Here is a 27705-nt window from a genome sequence, read left to right on the forward strand (position 1 = left end):
GGCCGCCCGCGACCCCCCCCTGGTGCTGCGTCCTCGCCCGGTGCCGCGCCGGATCTGGCCGCCCCTGGGTGTGCGCCCGTTCGGGCTGGGCGCCAGCGCCCGCACGCCCGCGCGCCCGTTATGCCCCCTGGGTCACTGACCGGGTGGCCCCACGGCCCAGAACGTTTTATTAAAAAAAAGGGGGAATTAAAATTAATAATAATAAAATTAATTAATTAATTAATTAAGGAATTAATTAAGTTAATTAATCATAATTAGATTAATCAAATTAACTAATTAGTCTAATTAAACTGTGATTAGTTTAGCTAAAACCTGATTAGCCTAAACAGGGTATGACAGGTGGGCCCCGCTGGACCCACACGTCAGGTTGACCAAGTCAACCCTGTTGACTGCTGACGTCGGCATGACATCATGCTGACGTCATAAATTCATTTTTCGAATTAATTTAAATAATTAATTAAATTCCAGAAATTAATAAAATCTTTAGAAAATCATATCTTTTAATCCGTAACTCGGATTAAAATATTTTCAACATGAAAATTGCTCAGAACGACGAGACGAATCCGGATACGCAACCCGTTCGTCCGCCACACCCCTCTAACCTATCGAACTCGCAACTTTCCCCCTCCGGCTCCTCTGCCCGAAAACGCGAAACACCGGGGATACTTTCCCGGATGTTATCCCCCTTCACCGGTATCACCTACTACCGCGTTAGGGCACCTCTAACGCCGTAACTTGCCTTGTCATGCATCACTATGCATATGCTTGCATTATATTTATTGTTTCTTCCCCCTCTTCTCTCTCTAGACACCGAGACCGACGCCGCTGCTACCCCGTACGACTACGGAGTTGACGACCCCTCTCTCTTGCCAGAGCAACCAGGCAAGCCCCCCCTTTGATCACCAGATATCCCCTACTCTTCTCTATACTGCTTGCATTAGAGTAGTGTAGCGTGTTACTGCTTCCCGTTAATCCTATACTGATGCATAGCCTGTCCTTGCTACTACTGTTGTTACCTTACCTGCAATCCTAATGCTTAGTATAGGATGCTAGTTTTTCATCAGTGGCCCTACATCCTTGTCCGTCTGCCATGCTATACTATCGGGCCGTGATCACTCGGGAGTTGATCACGGGTATATACTATATACTTTATACATGATACATGTGGTGACTAAAGACGGGTCGGCTTGAGGAGCACCCGCGAGTGGATCTTTGAGGCGGAGCGACAGGGCAGGTTCCGACCACCTAGGAGAGAGGTGGGCCTGGCCCTGGTCGGCGTTCGCGGATACTTAACACGCTTAACGAGATCTGGGTATTTGATCTGAGTCTGGCCATTTGGTCTATACGCACTAACCATCTACGCGGGAGTAGTTATGGGTATCCCGGCGTCGTGGTATCAGCCGAAGCCTTCGTGACGTCAGCGACTGAGTGGCGCGCGCCGGATTGGACTGGAAGGCCACTAGGCTAGGTTTGCTTTCGGCCGCGTTCGCAACGTGCAGGTGTGCTAAGGGCGATGGGCCCAGACCCCTAGGCGCTTAGGTTTAGACCGGCGTGCTGACCTCTCTGTTGGTCTAGGTGGGGCTGCGACGTGTTGATCTTCCGAGGCCGGGCATGACCCAGGAAAGTGTGTCCGGCCAAATGGGATCGAGCGTGTTGGGGTATGTGGTGCACCCCTGCAGGGAAGTTAATCTATTCGAATAGCCGTGATCTTCGGTGACAGGATGACTTGGAGTTGTACCTTGACCTTATGACAACTAGAACCGGATACTAAATAAAACACACCCTTCCAAGTGCCAGATACAACCGGTGATCGCTCTCTCGCAGGGCGACGAGGGGAGGATCATCGGTTAGGATTATGCTATGCGATGCTACTTGGAGGACTTCAGTCTACTCTCTTCTACCTGCTGCAAGACGGAGGCTGCCAGAAGCGTAGTCTTCGAAAGGACTAGCTATCCCCCTCTTATTCCGGCTTTCTGCAGTCCAGTCCACATATAATAGCCTTATTCCAGTTGATACCAATGCATACATATGTAGTGTAGCTCCTTGCTTGCGAGTACTTTGGATGAGTACTCACGGTTGCTTTCTCCCCCTTTTTTCCCCCTTTCCTTTCATTCTGGTTGTCGCAACCAGATGCTGGAGTCCAGGAGCCAGACGCCACCGTCGACGACGACTCCTACTACACCGGAGGTGCCTACTACTACGTGGTGCCCGCTGACGACGACCAGGAGTAGTTAGGAGGATCCCAGGCAGGAGGCCTGCACCTCTTTCGATTCGTATCCCAGTTTGTGCTAGCCTTCTTAAGGCAACCTTGTTTAACTTATGTCTGTACTCAGATATTGTTGCTTCCGCTGACTCGTCTATGATCGAGCTCTTGTATTCGAGCCCTCGAGGCCCCTGGCTTGTAATATGATGCTTGTACGACTTATTTTATTTGTAGAGTTGTGTTGTGATATCTTTCCGTGAGTCCCTGATCTTGATCGTACACGTTTGCGTGTATGATTAGTGTACGATTAAATCGGGGGCGTCACAAGTTGGTATCAGAGCCGACTGCCTGTAGGAACCCCCCTTCCACACTCCTTGGCCGAAGTCGAGTCTAGGCATTGCAAAAACTTTTACTAACTTGGCTGTGTGCCTTACGGGCCCACGTCGCCATCGGGTGGTACTAGGATCTTTTACTCCTCGACCTTTACTCTGGGACTCTGAACTCTCTTCTACTCGGGTTAAACGAATTTACTAACTCTGACACTAGGATCCCGTTACGACATTCACCCCAAAGTTGGATAAGCCCTAGTTATTCTTTAGAAATGTATTTGAACATTATCCACATTGTCATTTGACTCCAGTGAAAACATCTGTGTTTTCAGATGGAACCCACGAGGCAGGTCGTGCGCCACACGACGGCCATTGGTGCCTCAGGATCACCTGCTATGTTGGCTGAGATGATGACCTATCTGGGTTATCGCTGGCACCCTGAGTACACCGTCTATGAGGAGTATCAGGACTTCAACCAGGAGCAGTACCGTGCCATCGTCCACCTCTACTCTCGAGAGTATGACTCCACTACCGTGCTGCACACTGCTCATGGTGTTGGAGTGACTATCGATATGGCGGTCCACGATGCTGCTTATGCTGCCCTGACACGTCTCCGTGGCGAGTATCAGGAGTTGGACACCTCCCCCTTCAGGCACATTGCTATCGCATCCGATGTTGGTGCGGAGGGTTACTACACTGCTGCCTACTCCACTGTCACCCGAGAGCCCTTCTACCATCAGAACCTGGTTCTGCATGCTGATGGGCTGGATCGAGCTAACCGAGCTCTTCGCCACGAGTTGTACACCACACGTCAGCACCTCTACCGTGCTCTGACGATGTTGCACCCCTTCGTCGGATCTGGGGAGCTGTCGCGTTCTGCTATCTACCCAGCCAGGACCGTGATGCCCCAGGGCGTCGGCTGGCCAGATGTGGGAGGCTACTCTCCTGCATTGGGCCCTCTCCTGCCACCTGCGCAACGGGTTCCGCACCAGAGTATCCGCGGACCCCAGGCTACTCGCGTGGAGGTCTTCCCTTCGCGTCACTACCAGCTGTCGGGCTACAGCTACCTCCGCAGTACCGCGTGGGACTGATGTAGACTTGCTTGTTAGTGTTAGATGCATTCGCCGCGAGCCTGTGTGCCGCCTATGATGTCTTAGTCTATGTACTGAACACTGTGTAACGAACTCTATGCATGATCTCTTTTGTAAGATATGCCGACTACTATGTGGTATCTATCGTGCTGCTTTCGTTGTGCATGTTTCATCATGAATGATTCTTGTTTTTACAATTCCTCAATGCTGAACTACCCCTGTTAAATATTAGCAGGATGGTTAGACCAGGTGGTCGTGGTCGTGGTGGCAACGCCCCACCACCGCCTGAGTACATGGCTGGTATGATCCAACAGCTTGAGATGAATCGCCAGTTCATGGAGAATATGATGGCTCAGTTTCCTTGCCCCAATATGAACCAGCAGCCAACCCCAGTAACTCTGCAGGATTTCATGCGCCTGAACCCAACAGTGTACCGCAGCTCAACTCAGCCTCTGGATGCTGATGACTGGCTCCGTGACATCACCTATGAGATGGAGTCTGCTGATGTAGCCCCTGCCAGCTATGTCACCTTTGCTTCCTTCTTCCTGAAGGGACCCGCAGCTCAATGGTGGGACAGCCACAGGCGTACACTGCCAGCTGGAACAATCATCACCTGGCCAGACTTCCAAGCTGCCTTCCGTGCTCGCTTCATTCCTCAGGGAGTTATGGACCGAAAGAAGCGTGAGTTCCGCAACCTCACCCAAGGCAACAAAACTGTGGAAGCTTATCAGCGGGAGTTTCTGGACTTGTCCCGCTATGCTGAAGAGGACATTGCAACCGATGCACGCAGACAGGAGAAGTTCTGGGATGGCCTTCAAGATGACATCAAACTCGCACTTTTAGTGCATGATTTTGCTGATTTCGCCACTCTGGTGAACAAAGCCATCAATGTCGAAACTGGTCTGCAGGAATACCAGAGCTCTCACAAGCGCAGCCGTGACACGGGCTCATCTTCGGGCCCGTCCTCGCAGAAGCGCAAGATATGGATTCCCAATAGCATGTACCAGCCAAGTGCACCTGCCCCAAGGCAGTCCTATGCTGCACCTCGTCTGCCTACGGCTCCAACTAGGCAGTCAAGGCTTCCAGCTCCACCACCCCAAGCTCCTGTTCCTACTCCCGAGAATGGTTTGTGCTTCAGGTGTGGACAACCAGGGCACCGTGCTAGGGAATGCAACCAGAAACAGAATCAACTGGCCCTTCCAGCAACTGGCCGTGGAAGCAACCAGCCTCGCAACAACAGTGCCAAGTCTTATGGTCGTGTTCATGCCAACCATGTTGATCTCAATGAAGTTCTAGACCAGCCTGCTACCGTGATGGGTACACTCCTCGTAAATTCAGTACCGGCATCTGTTTTATTTGATACAGGAGCATCACATTCTTTCATATCAGCTGAGTTGCATTCATGCATGGCATCAAATACGAAGAGATGAACACTGCGATTGTGGTACACACCCCTGCGGGCCAGTGTCAAACCTCTATGGTTAGTCACAACGTTTCCGTTGAAATTGAAGGACTGGAGTTCCTTGCCTCCCCCATCGTACTAAAGTCCTGTAGCATCGACCTCATTCTGGGAATGGATTGGTTGAAAGCGCATACTGCTTCTATAGTTTGCGCCACTAAGGTCGTCCATCTGCTACACCCTTCTGACGAAATAATAGCTTACCAAGCTCATCTAGTTCAGAACGCCGAGGCACGTCTTTATGCCTTGAACGCGTTGAACACTGCACCACTCGAGGGCATTGAAAACATTCCCGTCGTTCGTGAATTCCAAGACGTCTTCCCAGAAGAACTTCCAGGGATTCCCCCTGTTAGAGCTGTCGAATTCATTATCGACTTGAAACCTGGCACTACCCCTATAGCTAAACGACCCTACAAGATGCCGCCGCATGAGCTCCTTGAGCTTAAGGAGGAAATCGACAAATCTCTTGTCAAAGGTTTCATTCGCCCAAGTTGCTCTCCTTGGGGAGCACCTTCTCTCTTTGTTAGGAAGAAGGATGGGACAAACCGATTGGTCCAAGACTACCGTCCTATAAACCAAGCTACCATTCAGAATAAATACCCTCTTCCTCGGATCAATGATCTTTATGATCAACTGGCTGGTTCATCAGTGTTCTCCAAACTCGACTTGAGGTTGGGTTACCACCAGATCCGTGTTCGTGAAGAGGACATCCCAAAAACCGCCTTCGTGACTCGGTATGGATCATACGAGTACACCGTCATGTCATTCGGCTTAACGAATGCTCCAGCCACCTTCTCTCGTCTGATGAATTATATATTCATGGATTACCTCGACAAGTTCGTCGTGGTTTATCTGGACGATATCCTTGTATTTTCCAAGAACGAGGGAGAACATGCTCGACATCTGCGTCTTGTGCTAGAGAAGCTTCGAGAACATCAACTGTATGCTAAGTATTCCAAGTGTGAATTCTGGCTTCCCGAAGTAACCTATCTTGGGCATGTCATCTCCAAAGATGGTATTGCCGTCAACCCTGAACGAGTTCAGGCTATTCTCGATTGGACTCCTCCGAAGAATGTGAAGCAAGTCTGAAGTTTTCTCGGTCTCGCCAGCTATTGCCGTCGATTCCTCGAGAACTTCTCCAAGATTGCCAGGCCTCTGACTAATTTGTTGCATAAGGGTGTCAAGTTCGACTGGACAGACAAGTGTCAGGAAAGTTTCCAGGCGCTCAAAGACAAGTTGACTTCTGCCCCCGTACTTGCTCCACCTGATACTAAGAAGGACTTCGTCATTTACTGCGACGCTTCCCGTCAAGGATTAGGCTGTGTCCTAATGCAAGAGCGCAGAGTGATTGCTTATGCCTCTCGTCAACTGCGCCCTCACGAAGAAAACTACCCGGTTCATGACCTCGAGCTTGCTGCTGTCATTCATGCACTGAAGCAGTGGCGACATTACCTTCTCGGTAATCGTTGCGAGATCTTCACCGACCATCAAAGTCTGAAGTATCTGTTTACTCAGCCAGACCTGAACCTCCGTCAGCAAAGATGGATGGAGACTGTTGCAGACTTTGACGTGGATATATCATATACCCCCGGCAAGGCTAATGTAATGGCTGATGCCCTGAGCCGCAAGTCTTACTGCAACCACCTCCAGGTCCACAAAGTTCAGCCCTCGCTTACCGAAGAATTTAGAAGGCTGAACCTCCATATTGTTCCCCCGGGATCACTCGCTCCCCCTCCCGAAGGTTTTCCCAAACGGAACCTCCATGTTGTCTCCAAGGGTTCTCTCAATACCCTGGTTGCGAAACCAGATCTTGTGGACACCATCAAATGGATACAGAAATGTGACGATGAAGTCCTCAAGATTAAGCGCGACCTCAAAAGAGGAAAGCCCTCATTCTTCACGATCGCCGACGATGGCGCCTTGTATTTCAAAGGCCGCCTAGTGGTACCATGTTCGAAGAAAAACCTGGATAAGACTAAAAGGGTTATGCAAGAAGCCCATGATACGCCTCTGTCCATCCATCCTGGTAGTACAAAGATGTACCAGGATATTCGTCAAAGATTCTGGTGGTCTAATATGAAGCAGGACATTGCTCGTTATGTTGCTGAGTGTGACGTTTGTCGCCGAATCAAAGCAGAGCATCAAAGGCCTGCTGGAACTCTGCAACCTATCTCTATTCCTGAATGGAAATGGGACCATGTTGAAATGGACTTCGTCACTGGATTTCCCAAATCTCAGAAAGGTAATGATGCTATTCTTGTCGTCATTGACCGGCTTTCCAAAGTTGCCCATTTTCTGGCGGTCAAAGAGACAATCACTGCTAGTCAGCTTGCTACTCTCTACATGGCCAGAATTGTTTCACTTCACGGTATCCCACTGGTTATCAGTTCAGACCGTGGCAGCTTATTCACTTCAAGGTTTTGGGCGAGTTTCCAAGAAGCTATGGGGACTCATCTGTCGTTCAGTACTGCGTTCCATCCTCAGTCGCAAGGGAAAGTTGAACGTGTCAACCAAGTTCTCGAAGACATGCTTCGAGCTTGTGTAATCTCATTCGGCAAGAAATGGGAGGAATCTCTTCCATATGCCGAGTTCTCTTATAATAATAGCTATCAAGCTAGTCTGAAGATGTCCCCCTTCGAAGTGCTATATGGACGAAAGTGTCGAACCCCTCTGAACTGGTCAGAAACTGGGGAGCGTCCACTCTTCGGTCCGGATATTATCCAACAGGCCGAAGAACAAGTTCGCATTATTCGCGAGAATATCAAGACTGCTCAGTCACGTCAGAAAAGTCAGTATGACCGTCATCACCAAGACATGGTCTATCAACCTGGTGAAAAGGCTTATCTTCGAGTTACACCAATGAAGGGTGCTCACCGCTTCGGGATCAAGGGAAAGCTAGCTCCCCGCTATATTGGTCCTTTCACTATTCTCGAAAGGCGTGGTAAAGTGGCATATCAACTGGAGCTTCCGCCGAACCTTTCTCAGGTTCACGATGTGTTCCATGTGTCACAACTCCGCCGTTGCTTCAAGGATCCAATCCGAGCGGTGGATCATGAAGTGCTCGAATTGCAGCAGGACCTCTCCTATAAAGAGCATCCGGTCCGCATTCTCGACCAAGCTGAACGCCGCACACGTCAGAAGGCGATCAAGTTCCTCAAAGTCCAGTGGTCGAATCACTCTGAAGACGAAGCCACCTGGGAACGCGAGGATCGTCTGCGTGATGAATACCCCGCACTCTTTCCTTCTACCTCCTAAATCTCGGGACGAGATTTCTTGTAGTGGAGGAGAATTGTGACGCCCGGGTAATTAAGCTACAGTAATCCTCACTAATGATGCCACGTCACCTCTGTCACTGTACTTAATCTCGGGTTAAATCAAAACGGTTTCGAAATTCAATTCAAAATTATGATGGTAATAAAAGTTTTCAAAAAAAAAAATTAAAACAAAAATGTTCGGTGGTTGCCAAATATTACAAAGATAATTATGGTGTAAGGTTCACAATTTTATAAAATGCCTAAGTGTTTATAAATAAATAAAAACAGAAAAGGAAATAAATAAAAGGAAAACAGAAAACAATACAAAGAAAAAAAAAGGAAGAGAAACCCCCCCTCCCTGGGCCGTGGCCCAACTGGGCCAACCCAACCGGCCCAGCCGGCCACCCCACCAGGCCGGCCCACCTCCCCTCCTACTATCCCTCCCACCGTGACCTAACCCATCCCACGATCCCCACTTCCTCTCCCCACGTCTCCCTCATCCTCCCACTCCGCCGCCACACACACGCACGCACGCACACTCGGTGGTGCGGGCACCCGAGCTGCCGCACCCCTGAGGCCGCCGCCCGCCGGCGCCGGGAACCGCCACCCACTCGCGCCCCCCCCTCGCTCTTCCCCCTCCTCCCCGATCCAGATCGGATCGGGGGAACGGACCCTGCGGCGACGACTGCGCCGCCCCCACGCCGCCTGGGCCGCGCCGGCACGCTCCCCCGCCGGACTGCCTCCCGCTCCGCCGCTCGTCCCCGTCGTTCCCCCCCCCCCCCCCGAACTTCTCCGACCACCGCTGCCCCGTGCCCTACGCTCCCTCGGTGAGGACCCCGGTCCTCCTTCTCCCCGTCCCCTCTCGCCGGCGCTCGCCTCGCCCGTGCTGCGTTCGGCCAGCGTGCCCCGTGTCGCCCAAGCCCTGCTTTGCCCTTCACCGCACGCGTTGGCTGCGTCCCGCGCGACGCGCGCACTCGCGTTGGCCGCTCCCCTGCTCCCCGCGTCACGAGCTCCCGCCCCTGCCCTTGCTGTCCGCCACCGCCGACGCTGGCCCCCCTGACCTCGCCTCCGGTCGCCCCCGCGCTCTCCTGGCCTCGCCCGTGCCTCGCCGCGCGAGCACGCGCTTGGCCGCCCGCGACCCCCCCTGGTGCTGCGTCCCCGCCCGGTGTCGCGCCGGATCTGGCCGCCCCTGGGTGTGCGCCCGTTCGGGCTGGGCGCCAGCGCCCGCACGCCCGCGCGCCCGTTATGCCCCCTGGGTCACTGACCGGGTGGCCCCACGGCCCAGAACGTTTTATTAAAAAAAAGGTGGAATTAAAATTAATAATAATAAAAATAATTAATTAATTAATTAATTAAGGAATTAATTAAGTTAATTAATCATAATTAGATTAATCAAATTAACTAATTAGTCTAATTAAACTGTGATTAGTTTAGCTAAAACCTGATTAGCCTAAACAGGGTATGACAGGTGGGCCCCGCTGGACCCACACGTCAGGTTGACCAAGTCAACCCTGTTGACTGCTGACGTCAGCATGACATCATGCTGACGTCATAAATTCATTTTTCGAATTAATTTAAATAATTAATTAAATTCCAGAAATTAATAAAATCTTTAGAAAATCATATCTTTTAATCCGTAACTCGGATTAAAATATTTTCAACATGAAAATTGCTCAGAACGACGAGATGAATCCGGATACGCAACCCGTTCGTCCGCCACACCCCTCTAACCTATCGAACTCGCAACTTTCCCCCTCCGGCTCCTCTGCCCGAAAACGCGAAACACCGGGGATACTTTCCCGGATGTTATCCCCCTTCACCGGTATCACCTACTACCGCGTTAGGGCACCTCTAACGCCGTAACTTGCCTTGTCATGCATCACTATGCATATGCTTGCATTATATTTATTGTTTCTTCCCCCTCTTCTCTCTCTAGACACCGAGACCGACGCCGCTGCTACCCCGTACGACTACGGAGTTGACGACCCCTCTCTCTTGCCAGAGCAACCAGGCAAGCCCCCCCTTTGATCACCAGATATCCCCTACTCTTCTCTATACTGCTTGCATTAGAGTAGTGTAGCGTGTTACTGCTTCCCGTTAATCCTATACTGATGCATAGCCTGTCCTTGCTACTACTGTTGTTACCTTACCTGCAATCCTAATGCTTAGTATAGGATGCTAGTTTTTCATCAGTGGCCCTACATCCTTGTCCGTCTGCCATGCTATACTATCGGGCCGTGATCACTCGGGAGTTGATCACGGGTATATACTATATACTTTATACATGATACATGTGGTGACTAAAGACGGGTCGGCTTGAGGAGCACCCGCGAGTGGATCTTTGAGGCGGAGCGACAGGGCAGGTTCCGACCACCTAGGAGAGAGGTGGGCCTGGCCCTGGTCGGCGTTCGCGGATACTTAACACGCTTAACGAGATCTGGGTATTTGATCTGAGTCTGGCCATTTGGTCTATACGCACTAACCATCTACGCGGGAGTAGTTATGGGTATCCCGGCGTCGTGGTATCAGCCGAAGCCTTCGTGACGTCAGCGACTGAGTGGCGCGCGCCGGATTGGACTGGAAGGCCACTAGGCTAGGTTTGCTTTCGGCCGCGTTCGCAACGTGCAGGTGTGCTAAGGGCGATGGGCCCAGACCCCTGGGCGCTTAGGTTTAGACCGGCGTGCTGACCTCTCTGTTGGTCTAGGTGGGGCTGCGACGTGTTGATCTTCCGAGGCCGGGCATGACCCAGGAAAGTGTGTCCGGCCAAATGGGATCGAGCGTGTTGGGGTATGTGGTGCACCCCTGCAGGGAAGTTAATCTATTCGAATAGCCGTGATCTTCGGTGACAGGATGACTTGGAGTTGTACCTTGACCTTATGACAACTAGAACCGGATACTAAATAAAACACACCCTTCCAAGTGCCAGATACAACCGGTGATCGCTCTCTCGCAGGGCGACGAGGGGAGGATCATCGGTTAGGATTATGCTATGCGATGCTACTTGGAGGACTTCAGTCTACTCTCTTCTACCTGCTGCAAGACGGAGGCTGCCAGAAGCGTAGTCTTCGAAAGGACTAGCTATCCCCCTCTTATTCCGGCTTTCTGCAGTCCAGTCCACATATAATAGCCTTATTCCAGTTGATACCAATGCATACATATGTAGTGTAGCTCCTTGCTTGCGAGTACTTTGGATGAGTACTCACGGTTGCTTTCTCCCCCTTTTTTCCCCCTTTCCTTTCATTCTGGTTGTCGCAACCAGATGCTGGAGTCCAGGAGCCAGACGCCACCGTCGACGACGACTCCTACTACACCGGAGGTGCCTACTACTACGTGGTGCCCGCTGACGACGACCAGGAGTAGTTAGGAGGATCCCAGGCAGGAGGCCTGCACCTCTTTCGATCCGTATCCCAGTTTGTGCTAGTCTTCTTAAGGCAACCTTGTTTAACTTATGTCTGTACTCAGATATTGTTGCTTCCGCTGACTCGTCTATGATCGAGCTCTTGTATTCGAGCCCTCGAGGCCCCTGGCTTGTAATATGATGCTTGTACGACTTATTTTATTTGTAGAGTTGTGTTGTGATATCTTTCCGTGAGTCCCTGATCTTGATCGTACACGTTTGCGTGTATGATTAGTGTACGATTAAATCAGGGGCGTCACAGGTGTACACCTTTGCTCTTGGGAGAGCGTTCTCATCGTCCGACAGATCGACGCCTCGTGCTCGGTGGAGGGCTTCATCGTCTTCAAGTTGTTCTTGTATTTTAGATTCTGCATCTTTGCTTGTAGATGGTAGGAAGCCTATTAGCTGCTTGCACAACACTCTTGTACCCTTTTAGTTGTTTTCTTTGTTTCGTCTCTGTAATTGGTGTTTGCTGTAATCCTGGCCGGTTGATGACTTTGTTAATTCAAAGTCGGGCTCGTCCTGAGCCTTTGTTCTAAAAAAAGGAGAAGAAAATGGGTGGGCACGGTTCATACGCAATAGCGAAATCCCTTCAGGTAAGAGAAACTATTCCTTATACAACCTACAAGGGGCCCACAAGCTCATACTGCGTGCCCCCTCCCAATGCTTCCAGGGTCCCTTCTGGTTTCATAAAAAATCGCCGTAAAGTTTCATCGCATTTGTACTTCATTTGGTACTGTTTTGCCGTGAAACAATAAAATAGGAAAAAATAGAAACTGGCACTTGGTTAATAGGTTAGTTCCAAAAAATGATATAAAGTTCCATATAAAGCATATAAGATTGATAATATAATAGCATGAAACATTCAAAAATTATAGATACGTTTTAGATGTATCAAGGGATATCTCCGTGTCCTCGGTATAGCTGGGGCCATCTTCTCAGGCATGGTCTTCTGGTTGCGGAGCTGGGGAAATTACTTTCTCAAACCGGCACTTCCAGCCCTGCTCGAATATGTTAGATAACTGACCATGATAATAAAAACCATGTTCAAATAAAACTTGAGATATTGGGGTATAGAAGCTTACCGCCTTGACCGGCTTTTAAGTGGAAAAGCCGCCAAACATTGGCTGCTTGAGGGAATCCCCCCACCCCCCTTGAAAATAGCCTCCAACGCAACCGCCAACGATTGGCAATCCTTGTAGCCTTTCTTGATAGCTTGGGTCGCGTTGTCGGACCTGTTGTACTTCCATAGCGGATGTGTGCGTTGTTGGAGAGGTTGATCTCCTCGGGCCATAGCCATAGCCATCACAATGTGGATGGTAAGCTTGTGGCGACCGAGACAGGAAACTCGAGTGGCCATCCGGGATACCTCAGCATCATCTTCCTCGGACAAACTTCTCGCTCGCCAGTTGTCCCGCTTCTTTGGAGGAGGATGAGAAAAAGGAGGAAGCCCCTGGCGAACAGGATCCTCCGGTGGAACGTCGACGATGTAAAACCATTCGGATGGCCACACCCCGGCCCCCTATTTTGGGGTGCACGGAAGGTAATATGCACCGGCGATCCTGCATACCTCGTCACCACCAACTTCAAAGATTGTGTCATCCCGGGAGCAAGGAATTAAGCAAAAAATACTGCCACCTCAGCTCAATGTGGACTTCGTAGCCAAGAAAGGCCTCACAAAGAGTAACGAAGCCTGATATGTGAAGGATAGAGCTGGGCGTGTGGTGATGGAGTTGGATCCGGTAGAACTCTAGAAGGCCCCTAAGGAAAGGATGTATGGGAAAGTGATACGTCCATTTTGCATCATGCTTTTATATCAATATTTATTGCATTATGGGCTGTTATTACACATAATGTCACAATACTTATGCCTATTCTCTCTTATTTTACAAGGTTTACATGAAGAGGGAGAATGCTGGCTGCTGGAATTCTGGGCTGGAAAAGGAGCAAATATTAGAGACCTATTCTCCATAACTCCAAAAGTCCTGAAACTTCATGGGAGCATGTTTTGGAATATATAAAAAATACTGGCGAAAGAATTAACCAGAGGGGGTCCACACCCTGGCCACGAGGGTGGGGGGCGCGCCCCCTGTCTCGTGGGCCCCCTGGCAGGCATCTGGTGCCCATCTTCTGCTATATGAAGTATTTCGTCCGAGAAAAAAATCATAAGCAAGCTCACGGGATGAAACTCCGTCGCCACGAGGCGGAACCAATCTAGGGCTCCGGTGGAGCTGTTCTGTCGGGGAAACATCCCTCCGGGAGGGGGAAATCCTCACCATAGTCATCACCATCGATACTCTCATCGGGAGGGGGTCAATCCCCATCGACATCTTCACCAGCACCATCTCATCTCAAACCCTAGTTCATCTCTTGTATCCAATCTTTGTCTCAAAACCTCAGATTGGTACCTGTGGGTTACTAGTAGTGTTGATTACTCCTTGTAGTTGATGCTAGTTGGTTTATTTGGTGGAAGATCATATGTTCAGATCCTTTATGCATATTAATACCCCTCAGATTATGAACATGAATATGATTTGTGAGTAGTTACGTTTGTTCCTGAGGACATGGGAGAAGTCTTGCTATAAGTAGTCATGTGAATTTGGTATTCGTTTGATATTTTGATGAGATGTATGTTGTCTCTCCTCTAGTGGTGTCATGTGAACGTCGACTACATGACACTTCACCATTGTTTGGGCCTAGGGGAAGGCATTGGGAAGTAATAAGTAGATGATGGGTTGCTAGAGTGACAGAAGCTTAAACCCTAGTTTATGAGTTGCTTCGTAAGGGGCTGATTTGGATCCATATGTTTCATGCTATGGTTAGGTTTACCTTAATACTTCTTTTGTAGTTGCGGATGCTTGCAAGAGGGGTTAATCATAAGTGGGATGCTTGTCCAAGGAAGGGCAGTACCCAAGCGCCGGTCCACCCACACATCAAATTATCAAAGTACCGAACACGAATCATATGAACATGATGAAAACTAGCTTGACGATAATTCCCATGTGTCCTCAGGAGCGCTTTCCTTTATATAAGAGTTTGTCCAGGCTTGTCCTTTGCTACAAAAAGGATTGGGCCATCTTGCTGCACCTTATTTACTTCAATTACTTGTTATCCATTACAAATTACCTTATCACAAAACTACCTGTTACCGATAATTTCAGTGGTTGCAGAGAATACCTTACTGAAAACTGCTTATCATTTCCTTCTGCTCCTCATTGGGTTCGACACTCTTACTTATCGAAAGGACTATGATAGATCCCCTATACTTGTGGGTCATCAAGACTCTTTTCTGGCGCCATTGCCGGGGAGTGAAGCGCCTTTGGTAGGTGGAATTTGGTAAGGAAAAATTTATATAGTGTGCTGAAATTTACTATCACTTGTTACTATGGAAAGTAATCCTTTGAGGGGCTTGTTCGGGGTATCTTCACCCCGACCAATAGAGCAAAGAGTTGCTCCTCAACCTACTGAACCTACTGAAAATGTTTACTTTGAAATTCCTTCGGGTATGATAGAGAAACTACTAGCTAATCCTTCCGCAGGTGATGGAACATTACATCCCGATTTGCACCTAATCTACGTGGATGAAGTTTGTGGATTATTTAAGCTTGCAGGTATGCCTGAGGATGTTATCAAGAAGAAGGTCTTCCCTTTATCTTTGAAGGGAAAGGCATTGACATGGTTTAGACTATGTGATGATATGGGATCATGGAACTACAACCGATTGAAATTGGAATTTCATCAGAAGTTTTATCCTATGCATCTGGTTCATCGTGATCGTAATTATATATATATATATATATAAAAAAAATTTGGCCTCACGAAGGAGAAAGTATCGCTCAAGCTTGGGGGAGGCTTAAGTCAATGTTATATTCATGCCCCAATCATGAGCTCTCAAGAGAAATTATTATTCAAAAATTTTATGCTCGGCTTTCTCTCAATAATCGCTCCATGCTCGATACTTCTTGTACTGGATCTTTTATGATGAAGACTATTGAATTCAAATGGGATTTATTGGAAAGAATTAAACGCAACTCTGAAGATTGGGATCTCGATGAAGGTAAGGAGTCAGGTATAAAACCTAAGTTTGATTGTGTTAAATCGTTTATGGACACCGATGTTTTCCGTGAATTTAGCACTAAATATGGACTTGACTCTGAGATAGTAGCTTCTTTCTATGAATCCTTTTCTACTCATGTTGATCTCCCTAAGGATAAGTGGTTTAAATATAATCCTCCCATTGAAGTAAAAGTAGTCGCACCTATTAAAGTTCAAGAAAAGACTATCACTTATAATGTTGATCCTGTTGTTGCTACTGCTTATATTGAGAAACCACCTTTTCCTGTTAGAATAAAGGATCATGCTAAAGCTTCAACTGTGGTTCGTAAGAGTAAGACTAGAACACCTACACCCCCTGAGCAAATTAAAGTTGAACATAGTATAACTATGGTTAAAGATCTCTTGGCCGATAATATCGATGGGCATGTTATTTACTTCTGTGATGAAGCTGCTAGAATTGCTAGACCTGACACTAAAAATAAACATAGACCCGTTGTAGGCATGCATGTTATTTCTGTTAAAATAGGAGATCATTGCTATCATGGCTTATGTGATATGGGTGCTAGTGCAAGTGCAATACCTCATTCCTTATACAAAGAAATTATGCATGATATTGCACCAGCTGAGATAGAGGAAATTGATGTTACAATTAAGCTTGCCAATAGAGACACTATTTCATCAGTTGGGATTGTTAGAGATGTTGAAGTCTTGTGTGGGAAAGTTAAATATCCTGCTGATTTTCTTGTTCTTGGTTCCCCACAAGATAACTTCTGTCCCATTATATTTGGTAGACCCTTCTTGAATATTATTAATGCTAGGATAGATTGCAAAAAGGATGTTGTTACTATTGGTTTGGGGGATATGTCTCATGAGTTTAATTTTGCTAAATTTCGTAGACAACCCCATGATAAAGAATTGCCTAGTAAAGATGAAATTATTGGTGTTGCTTCTATTGCCGTGCCTCCTAATGATCCTTTAGAACAATATTTGCTCGACCATGAAAATGATATGTTTATGAATGAAAGAAGGGAAATAGATGAAGTATTCTTTAAACAGGGACCTATTTTGAAACACAACTTGCCTGTTGAAATCCTAGGGGATCCTCCTCCACCCAAGGGTGATCCCGTGTTTGAGCTTAAACCATTACCTGATACTCTTAAATATGCTTATCTTGATGAAAAGAAGATATATCATGTTATTATTAGTGCTAACCTTTCAGAGCAGGAAGAAGAGAAATTATTGAAAACTCTGAAGAAGCATTGTGCTGCTATTGGATATACTCTTGATGATCTTAAGGGCATTAGTCCCACTCTATGCCAACACAAAATAAAATTGGAGAAAGACGTGAAACCAGTTGTTGATCACCAACGATGGTTAAATCCTAAGATGAAAGAAGTGGTAAGAAAAGAAATACTAAAGCTTTTGGAGGCAGGTATAATTTATCCTGTTGCTGATAGTCAGTGGGTAAGTCATGTCCGTTGTGTCCCTAAGAAGGGAGGTATTACTGTTGTTCCTAATGATAAAGATGAATTGATCCCACAAAGAATTGTTTCAGGTTATAGAATGGTAATTGATTTCCGCAAATTAAATAAATCTACTAAAAAGGATCATTACCCTTTACCTTTTGTTGATCAAATGCTAGAAAGATTATGCAAACATACACATTTTTGCTTTCTAGATGGTTATTCTGTTTTTTCTCAAATACCTGTGTCAAGAGAGGATCAAGAAAATACAACTTTTACTTGCCCTTTAGGTACCTTTGCTTATAGAAGTATGCCTTTTGGTTTATGCAATGCACCTGCTACCTTTCAAAGATGTATGATTGTTATATTCTCTGACTTTTGTGAAAAGATTGTTGAGGTTTTCATGGATGATTTCTCCCTATATGGAACTTCTTTTGATGATTGCTTAAGCAACCTTGATCGAGTTTTGCAGAGATGTGAAGAAACTAATCTTATCTTGAATTGGGAGAAGTGCCACTTTATGGTTAATGAAGATATTGTCTTGGTGCATAAAATTTCTGAAAGAGGTATTGAAGTTGATAAAGCTAAAGTTGATGCTATTGAAAAGATGCCGTGTCCTAAGGACATTAAAGGTATAAGAAGTTTCCTTGGTCATGCGGTTTTTATAGGAGGTTCATTAAAGACTTCCCAAAAATTTCCAGGCCTTTGACTAATCTCTTACATAAAGATGTTCCTTTTGTCTTTGATGATGATTGTGTAGAAGCATTTGACATACTTAAGAAAGCCTTGATTTCCGCACCCATTGTTCAGCCTCCTGATTGGAATTTACCATTTGAAATTATGTGTGATGCTAGTGATTATGCTGTAGGTGCTGCTCTAGGACAAAGAGTTGATAAGAAATTAAATGTTATCCAATATGCTAGTAAAACCCTAGACAGTGCCCAAAGAAATTATGCTACTACTGAAAAAGAATTTTTAGCAGTTGTATTTGCTTGTGATAAGTTCAGACCTTATATTGTTGATTCTAAAGTAACTATTCACACTGATCATGCTGCTATTAAATATCTTATGGAAAAGAAAGATGCTAAACCTAGACTTATTAGATGGGTTCTCTTGCTACAAGAATTTGATTTGCATATTGTCGATAGAAAGGGAGCCGAGAACCCCGTTGCAGACAATTTGTCTAGGTTAGAGAATGTTCTTGATGACCCACTACCTATTGATGATAGCTTTCCTGATGAACAATTAGCTGTCATAAATGCTTCTCGTACTACTCCATGGTATGCTGATTATGCTAATTACATTGTTGCTAAATTTATACCACCTAGTTTCACATACCAGCAAAAGAAAAAGTTTTTCTATGATTTAAGACATTAATTTTGGGATGACCCACACATTTATAAAGAAAGAGTAGATGGTGTTATTAGACGTTGTGTACCTGAGCATGAACAGGAACAGATCCTACGCAGGTGTCACTCCGAGGCTTATGGAGGACACCACGCTGGAGATAGAACTGCACATAAGGTATTGCAATCAGGTTTTTATTGGCCTACTCTCTTCAAGGATGCCCGTAAGCTTGTCTTGTCTTGTGATGAATGTCAAAGAATTGGTAATATTACCAGACGTCAAGAAATGCCTATGAATTATTCACTTGTTATTGAACCATTTGATGTTTGGGGCTTTGATTATATGGGACCGTTTCCTTCCTCTAATGGGCATACACATATTTTAGTTGCTGTTGATTATGTTACTAAGTGGGTAGAAGTTATTCCAACTAGTAGTGCTGATCATAACACCTCTATTAAGATGCTTAAAGAAGTTATTTTTCCGAGGTTTGGAGTCCCTAGATATTTAATGACTGATGGTGGTTCACATTTTATTCATGGTGCTTTTCGTAAAATGCTTGCTAAGTATGATGTTAATCATAGAATTGCATCTCCATATCATCCACAGTCTAGTGGTCAAGTAGAATTGAGTAATAGAGAGCTTAAATTAATTTTGCAAAAGACTGTTAATAGATCTAAAAGAATTGGTCCAAGAAACTTGATGATGCATTTTGGGCCTATAGAATTGCATATAAAAATCCTATGGGTATGTCGCCGTATAAAATGGTTTATGGAAAAGCATGTCACTTACCTCTCGAACTAGAACATAAGGCATATTGGGCCATTAAAGAGCTCAATTATGATTTCAAACTTGCCGGTGAGAAGAGGCCTTTTGACATTAGCTCACTTGATGAATGGAGAACCAGACCTATGAGAATGCCAAACTGTTTAAAGAAAAAGTTAAAAGATGGCATGACAAAAGGATACAAAAATGTGAGTTTAATGTAGGTGATTATGTATTGTTATACAACTCTCGTTTAAGATTTTTTGTAGGAAAACTCTGAAGGAAATATGCCCTAGAGGCAATAATAAAGTTATTATTTATTTCCTTACTTCATGATAAATGTTTATTATTCATGATAGAATTGTATTAACCGGAAACATAATACATGTGTGAATACGTCACTACAAAAAAAAAGACACATCCGTGACATTTTGGGTTGAACGAAAAAAAAATTGTCATACATATGACACTTCTATGACGATAATTGTGACAAAATCCGATATCATCATAGATGTGGTGGGCTCCTACTTCTATGACAAAAAATCATGACAGAAAATGGGCTTTTTGTCCTAGGCGGGCCGGAGACGTAGCTGCATGACATTCTTTGGGCCGTCCATGACGGAAAAAACCGTGGTAGAAGCGAGGGGGAGGAAAATTTCGGGGAGTTCCCGGTTACGGTGAGAGGTCTGGGGCCGAGCGATGCGCGTTTCTCTCGTACAAGTACGCGTGTGTGTGTGAGGCGTTGGCTCTAACTGAACCCGAGCGATTGCACCGCAGGCTACGCGTTACTGAACCCGAGCGATCGATCGATGGCTGTTAACTGAACCCGATCGAGCGATTCCTTCACTACTACTTCTAACTGAAGCCTATCAATGGGATGAACAGTGAGCGTTGCAGGGGGTTTGGATGAACAGTGAGCGGTGTCGTTGCCTCTGGATGAACAGGACCCCGTGGTGTGGTGGAGGGCTGGATGAATAGTAGACGGTGGAGGGGTGCCCGTGGAGGGGTGGATGAACAGGACCCCGTGGTGTGGAGGGCTAGATGAACAATAGATGGTGGAGGGGTGGTTGAATAGGACCCCATGATGTGGAGGGCTGGATGAACGGTAGACGGTGGAGGGGTGGTTGAACAGTAGCCGGTGGAGTAGCGCGCGGTGGAGGCTGGATGAACAGGAGCCCGTGGAGGCTGGAGGAGGTCGACGGTGGAGATGAACAGTATCCCGTGGAGTCTCATTTTGCGGTACGCCACACCACTCCCTATGAACAGGACCCCCGTTTTGACCGTAGCGCTCCAACACAAGTCCGTTTCCTCCGTTTTGCGGTACGCCACACCCCTCCCGATGAACAGGACCCCCGTTTCGACTGTAGGAGGTCCGTTTCCTCCGTTTTGCGGTACGCCACACCCCTCCTGATGAACAGGATCCCGTTTCAAACGTGGCCGGTCGAACACAAGGCCGTTTCCTCTGTTCTGCGGTACGCCAGGCCTCGTTTCCATCGCCTGTTTCGTCCAAGCCCTCCCGATGAACACGACGCATTCCGTTGCCTCCCCATGAACACGACGACGACGCTGTTTCTCCGTTCCGACCCAGCCATGTACACGAGCCCTGGCCGTACGTATGCGCGAGTAGGCGTTTGAGACCCCGCCCGTATGTACACATACATGTCCGTATTTTCTTTCTTGCACCCTGGCCGCTGTACGTACGTGTAAATGCTATCTGCGCGCCTCTACTACGACACGTGCGTGCCTCTACTACGACACGTGCGCGCCTCTACATCGACCAATATGTACGTACACGTTCGCGACCAGAATGACAACGCTACGTATGCTTCGACCAGGTGGGTCCCGACTGTCAGGCACTTCCTTGCCTGCGAAGATGTAGCTGGTCGGTCCCAGCAGTCAGGGGGCGAATCGTTTTTTTTGCCCGGACGCACTTCCTTGCGTGTGAAGATGTAGCTGGTGGGTCCCAGCAGTCAGGGGGAAACGTTTTTTTTCACGAAATACAGTGGCCCGTCCGGTGGGTCCCAGCTGTCAGGTGGAGGAATCATTATTTTCCGCGTAATAAGGAGGCACTTCCTTGCTGCGGCCATGGACCTAGCTGTCAGCCTCTCCACGTATAGTCCACGTCCAATGGAAGTCGTTCCTTGACCACGTTGACCACGCCGCGCCGAGAGCACCAGGGCGGTGGACGACGGTGAGGCCTAGGAAGGGGACGACATGGAGGCAGGAAAGACTCGACAGTTGTTTCCCACGCGGAGGAGAGTACGACTGTACGAGGGTTTACTGGTTCGTCTGCCGTCGCCGGAGAATAACAACAGGTGTGGGTGAGTAGAGGGATGGCTAGGCCAGCGATGGGAGTACGGTCGGGCCATGAGGCCTGCGCGGCAGCACAGTCGGCCGCGAGGAGGAGGGAGCAGGCAGTCCCGCCGGCGCTTGTTTGAGCGGCTGGAGCAGGAAGAGCAGAGATTGAATAAGCACAACGGCCGTTGGATGGACATCCAATAGTCAGTGCTTGTGTGTCAACCTTTTTTTAGGAAAGCCTCAAATCTGTGGAAAATAGCATACAACCCATCTGCCATTATTTCTAATAATTTACAGCCCATTTGCTAATTCTTAAGGTTTTTTTTGGAGCCCATATTCTTTTTGTTAGCATTACAGCCCATATTGTGGCGACGGTTAAAAAATTATACGAAATTTTGCATATTTTGGTGCGGTCCGAACTGTTTTTAATCCCGAAATTTCGACTCACATTCAAACTAATTTTAAAAATAAATGTATATCAATATAAAATCCAACAAATTCTCCACGCATAAAAATTAATGTAATTTAAAATCTTGAAATGAAAAAAAGATATTTGAAACTAATTGCCGGTTTGATGTGTTTTAAAAATGTACAACCCATTTCTCATTACTGATGGGCCATTTTCTCGGCCAGCCGAATGAAAGCTCTCCTCGTCTTGAAAGATTTGCAGCCCAACAGGCCTGACAAAGCGACTTACTTGGCAAATCACAAAAAAACTGGGATGTGGCCGTGGACCCAGCTGTCAGCCTCTCCACGTACAATACTCTTCCGATGGAAGTCGTTTCTTGACCACGTTGACGACGCCGCGCGGAGAGCACCACGGCGGTGGACGACGGCGAGGCCTAGGAAGGGGATGACGCGACAGTGGAAGCCCGCGCGGAGAGGACTACGAGGGTTCACTGGTTCGACTGCGGTGTGAGGCTGCCGTCGCCGCAGGGTCTGGCCAGCGGTGGGAATAGTAGGGGGCGGTGAGGCCTCTGCGGCAGCACAGCCGGCCACGGGAGGCAGGAGCATGCGGCACGACCGGCACTGCTTTGGACGGCTGGAGCAAGAAGACCAGAGGTTGAAGAAGCACTACGGTCGTTGGATGGATATCGTACGGTCACTGGAGCTAGAATCGTTCATATTGACTAAGTTGACAAAGCCCTTCGTCCCCGTCAACTTAGTAGGCCCACAAGTCAGCCTCCCAGCAAGGTGGGTCCCAGCTAGCCGGGGGAGTATTCATTTTTTGTGCGTAATAAGGAGGCACTTCCGGTGGGTCCGAGCTGACAGCGGGGGGAACGTTTTTTTCGCGAAATACGATGGCCCGTCCGGTGGGTCCCAGCAGTTAGGGGGAAATGATTTTTTTCACAAAATACTGGTGGCCCGTCCGGTGGGTCCCCGCTGTCAGGTGGAGGAATAATTATTTTCCGCGTAATAAGGAGACACTTCCTTGCGGCTGCCGTGGACCCAGCTGTCAGCCTCTCCACGTACAGTACTCTTCCGATGGAAGTCGGTCGTTGACCATGTTGACCACGCCGCGTCGAGAGCACCAGGGCGGTGGACGACGGCAAGGACTAGGAAGGGGATGACTCGGAGCCGGGGAAGACGCAGCAGTGTATGCCCACACGAAGAGGATTACGAGGGTTCACTGGTCCGGCTGCGGTGTGAGGCTGCTGTTGCCGCAGAATAACAGGGGGTGTGGGTGAGTAGAGGGATGACCTGGCCAGCGGTGGGAGTAGTAGGGGGCGGTGAGGCCTCCGCGGCATCACAGCCGGCCACGGGAGGTAGGAGCACGCGGCACGACCGGCGCTGGTTTGGGCGGCTGGAGCAAGAAGACCAGAGGTTGAAGAAGCACTACGGCCGTTGGATGAACATCGTACGGTAACAGGAGCTAGAATCGTTCATATTGACTAAGTTGACAAAGCCCTCCGTCCCCGTCAACTTGGTAGGCTCACAAGTCAGCCTCCCACTATGATGGGTTCCAGCTGGCAGGGGGAATATTCATTTTTTTGTGTGTAATAAGGAGGCATTTCCTTGCGTGTGAAGATAGCTGGTGGGTCCGACATGTCAGCGGGGGGCACTTTATTTCGCGAAATACAGAGGCCCTTCCGGTGGGTCCCAGATGTCAGGTGGAGGAATCATTATTTTGCGCGTAATAAGGAGGCATTTCCTTGTGTGCGGCCGTGGACCCAGCTGTCAGCCTCTCCACGCACAGTCTACTTCCGATGGTGTCGTTCGTTGACCACGTTGACCACGCCGCACCGAGCGCATCCAAGGTGGTGGACGACGGCGAGGCCCCGGACAGCAACGAGCCGGAGATGGGAAGACGCGGGAGTAGAGTCGCAGACAGAGAGGTGTACGAGGGTTAACTGGTTCTAGTGCGGTGTGGTTCGGCAGTCGGTGGAGAAGAACAGGAGGTGTGAAGGGGTGGAGGGATGGCCTGGCCAACGATGGAGTAGCGCTTCATAGCGAAGCGTGCTAAGCAGAGCTGCTAGCAGCAGGAGGCGGGAGGTGGTCCCGGCAGCACTGGAGGAAGAAGATGAGGGATTGAAGATGGATGCCGGTCGTTGGATGTAAATCCAACGGCTAACATGTTAGAATCATTTGTTGACTAAATTGACAACGACTTTGCATTGGCTTCGACCTATTGGCCCACATTTCAGCCTACAAAAATGTGGCACGTATTCAACCCATTTTTCAGAATTTACAGTCTTTTTTTACGCGGTAGAATTTACAGTCAATTTGATCTTTTTTTTTGAATTACAACCATTAGCTGGGCTGGGTGAACAAATAATGTAGCGTCCATGCGGCCCGTTTATTTTATTTCCTAAAAAATTACAGCCCATTTGCACTTTCTCGAAATACATGATTTTGCTGGGCTGATTCTAATTATAATGTTGGGTTGGGCCAGCAATGTTATCAAAAAATAAAAAGGGGTTGAGCATTTTGTTATAAATATATTTAAATAATAAGTGATATGATTACATTCGTCCTTAAATCTTACCAAGCTTTTGTACACAATCACTAGGATTTTCGTGCCAAAACAATTCAGGATTTTATTTGTTATAAGAAATTATTTTTATAAGTTAATAAGATGTGGGATATTGTTTTCTTACATATGTAAGTATCTGTTAAATATATGATGACAATAAAAATAATATATAATAACATATAAAATATTTTTTTTAGAAAAACAGGGAGCATCTCCCCAGTTCCATTGCTAAGAACGAAACCACAACATATTCTGATACAGCAGCTCAGAGAGCAGTTCGAAAGCAAAGGTAGAAAAGCTACAAACTAGGGGGGTGGATGAACAAGTTCTCTGAATAACACAAATCACCCGAGCGGTGCCAAAGGCAGAGCGGATAAAGCACTCAAATGACACAAGGAGGGTCCAACGAAGCCTTCATTGTCTTCAGCCGAGGGGCCGTGTCAGCCTGCGGCGACCAGTAAGCAAGCGGAGACACCGGGCTGGAAGGCGTAGCATGGTGGATGTCCCTCTTTTTCGGCGCCAGGTGCCCATCATCTTCATCAAAGATCTTGATACGAGCCAACGGGTCCAGCCCCAGAGCAGGTCAAGCCTTGTTCAGCCACAAGTGATCGCCAACGGTTTCTGGAGGGATCTTGTTAGGGTTTCCACGAAGCTCATCAACTTGTCCTTGTCCGATCCGGAGGAGAGAATCGCCCAGTTCCTCACCATGTTCCTGATCAACCTTAAGACCTGCGGAATGGAAATCCAGTAGGTGTTACTGAAAATCATAGCATTTCTATATTTCTAGAGGCACCAAAGGACAGCTGAGCTAACAGTGTTTAAAACTGAGCACTTTTTGGTAGCAATCCAGAATCTGGCGACAGATTCGAAGGATGAGCCAATTTGACTAGAGAAATATTCCTCAATGTGGGCCCAGAGATGTTTAGCAACTATACATTCAAAAAATAGGTGAGAACAAGACTCTTGTTCCAAGCAGTAAACACAATCAAGGGGTTTGATGATGTGTCTCTTCCTAAGGTTATCCCTAGTCATCAATTTGTTTTTGGAGAGAAGCCAGAGAAATACATGTATTTTAGGGGGAACTCTCAATTTCTAGATAGCAGAGATAAACACGGGTTGAACCCCTCTAAAGTTGATAACATGATAGAGGGAGTTGGAGGAATACTTCCCCTTATTGTCCAGCTGCCAAATCAGGGCATCCGGCTTGGCAGTAAAGGTAATGCTTTTGCAATTTTCTCCAACTGGAACCATTGTTCCATGAGACTATCACTAAAGTTCCTTCTAAAAGAGAGTTTTAGGCATTGACCGTCCCAAACTTCATTGACACTTTTGTTAAGCTCATTGCGGACAGAGTAAATAGGCGAAAATTGGACTGCTAGGGGGGATGTGCCAAACCAAGTATCTTCCCAGAACCTGGTTCTGCTCCCATCCCCTATGTTCCATTTGTAGCCAAATTTCACAGCATGCATAATGGATTTTAATCCTTTCCATAATCTAGAGGTCTTAGGGTTGGAGGAAGGGACAAAAATATTAGGTTTATTTCCTAGGTATTTATGGGCAATAAGAAGCTTCCAGGGTTTCAGGTCTTCCTCATAGAATCTTTTAATCCAAGACCCTAGAAGATAGATGTTAATTTCTTGGAGGTTAGGTATGCCTAGGCCTCCAAAATCTTTTTTCATAGAGACTAGGGCCCAATTAGCAAGGTGTAGCTTTCTATTTCCCTCAAAATCATTCCACAAGCAATGAGACATCTCAGAATTGATGAGGTTCACTGCCCATTTAGGGAACTTGAAGAAGGAGAGGAGATACACTGGAATGCTAGCCAAACAAGCTTGTATGAGGATCAATCTACCTCTGTAAGAGAGAAGTTTGCCCCTCCACCCAGCAATCCTTTTAATGATTTTATCCAGAAGGGGTTGAATATCCTCTCTCCTCAGTTTATCATAGTGGAGAGGGATACCTAGGTACTTAATGGGGAAGTTACCTTTATTACAGACTAGAATAGAGAGGAAGTCAGCTAACTCCTGATCATCCATGTTGATAGGGATGAGTTCACTTTTAGATTAGTTGATTCTCATGCCTGAGACTTGTTCAAACCAGGTTAGAACAGTTTTCAGATTGCTAGCATGTGTGGAGTCATTGTCTAAGAAAAGGATGGTATCATCTGCATATTGAAGGCAGATGATGCCACTAGGGCAGACCTCAGGACAGAGCCCTGCAATCAGACTATGATCAGCAGCTTTGCTCAGCATTTTAGTAAGAACGTCCACTACTAAATTAAACAAAAGCGGGGAGATGAGGTCACCTTGCCTAAGGCCTTTACCAGCAAGGAAAAATCACTTTCACAGTTATTTAACTTGACCCCAACAGACCCCACATGAGTAAGTTGCTGGATCCAACTCTCCTCTATGAAAGGCTTGGAAAAGATCTAAGAGAACATTTTTCACCAAGTCCCAAAAATGCTGGTAAAACAAGAAGGGGATCCCATCAGGACCAGGAGCCCCATCAGGATAAGAGCTAAAAATGGCTTCCTTCACCTCTATCTCTGAAAAAGGGGCTTCTAGCAGCTCATTTTCAGCAGGAGAGACTTTTTCAGAAGCAGAGAAAAAATGTTTTGTAGAGAGAACCCAGAAAGGTTTTCTTTCTTAAACAGGTCTTTGTAGAAGTCACTAGCCACTTTCAACATCTTATCTACCTCAGTAACAGGGCCATTAGGGCCATCAAGGGAGTGAATGAGGGTTTTCCTCCTCCTCTGGTTAGCTACTGCATGGAAGTAAGCAGTATTTCTATCACCCTCCTTAATGTTCCTATCTCTAGACCTTTGTTTGGCTTTGATTTCTTCTTGAAGCCAAATTTTCTTGAGCTCTCCATGGACAAAGTTTAATCTATTAGTCCCAACCTCAGAGAGGTCAGTGGTTTCTGCCTTAATATCTAGAGAATCAAACTCAAGGAGGAGAAGCCTTTTGTATCTTCTAATATTAGCTTCCTCATTGGAGTTCCACCCTTTGGTAGTTCTTCTAAAAATCCTGATTTTGATCTTCCAATTTTCTAGGGGGCAGCTACTCCCAGTAG

The 27705-nt window shown here is 47.2% G+C and overlaps 1 protein-coding gene across 1 annotated transcript; it reads left to right on the forward strand.

Moving 5' to 3' along the window:
• The first annotated feature begins 3994 nt into the window (after positions 1-3994).
• Positions 3995-27705, forward strand: LOC147991059 (uncharacterized). Its single transcript, XM_087538513.1, has 2 exons — positions 3995-4940; positions 27686-27705. The coding sequence occupies exons 1-2, from the start codon at positions 3995-3997 to the stop codon at positions 27703-27705; spliced, it is 966 nt and encodes a 321-aa protein (XP_087394639.1).

The sequence above is a fragment of the Triticum urartu genome, chromosome 1A (assembly GCF_056163025.1).
Source record: "Triticum urartu cultivar PI428250 chromosome 1A, HENAU_Tu73, whole genome shotgun sequence".
Lineage (NCBI taxonomy): Eukaryota > Viridiplantae > Streptophyta > Magnoliopsida > Poales > Poaceae > Triticum > Triticum urartu.

What these genes read in the sequence shown, in the direction of transcription:
- LOC147991059 (XM_087538513.1), top strand. Translation starts at nt 3,995, where the DNA reads ATGAACCAGCAGCCAACCCCAGTAACTCTGCAGGATTTCATGCGCCTG. An exon ending in CCAGCCTGCTACCGTGATGG is followed by an intron (nt 4,941 to 27,685) that starts GTACACTCCTCG and finishes CCAATTTTCTAG; the next exon opens with GGGGCAGCTACTCCCAGTAG.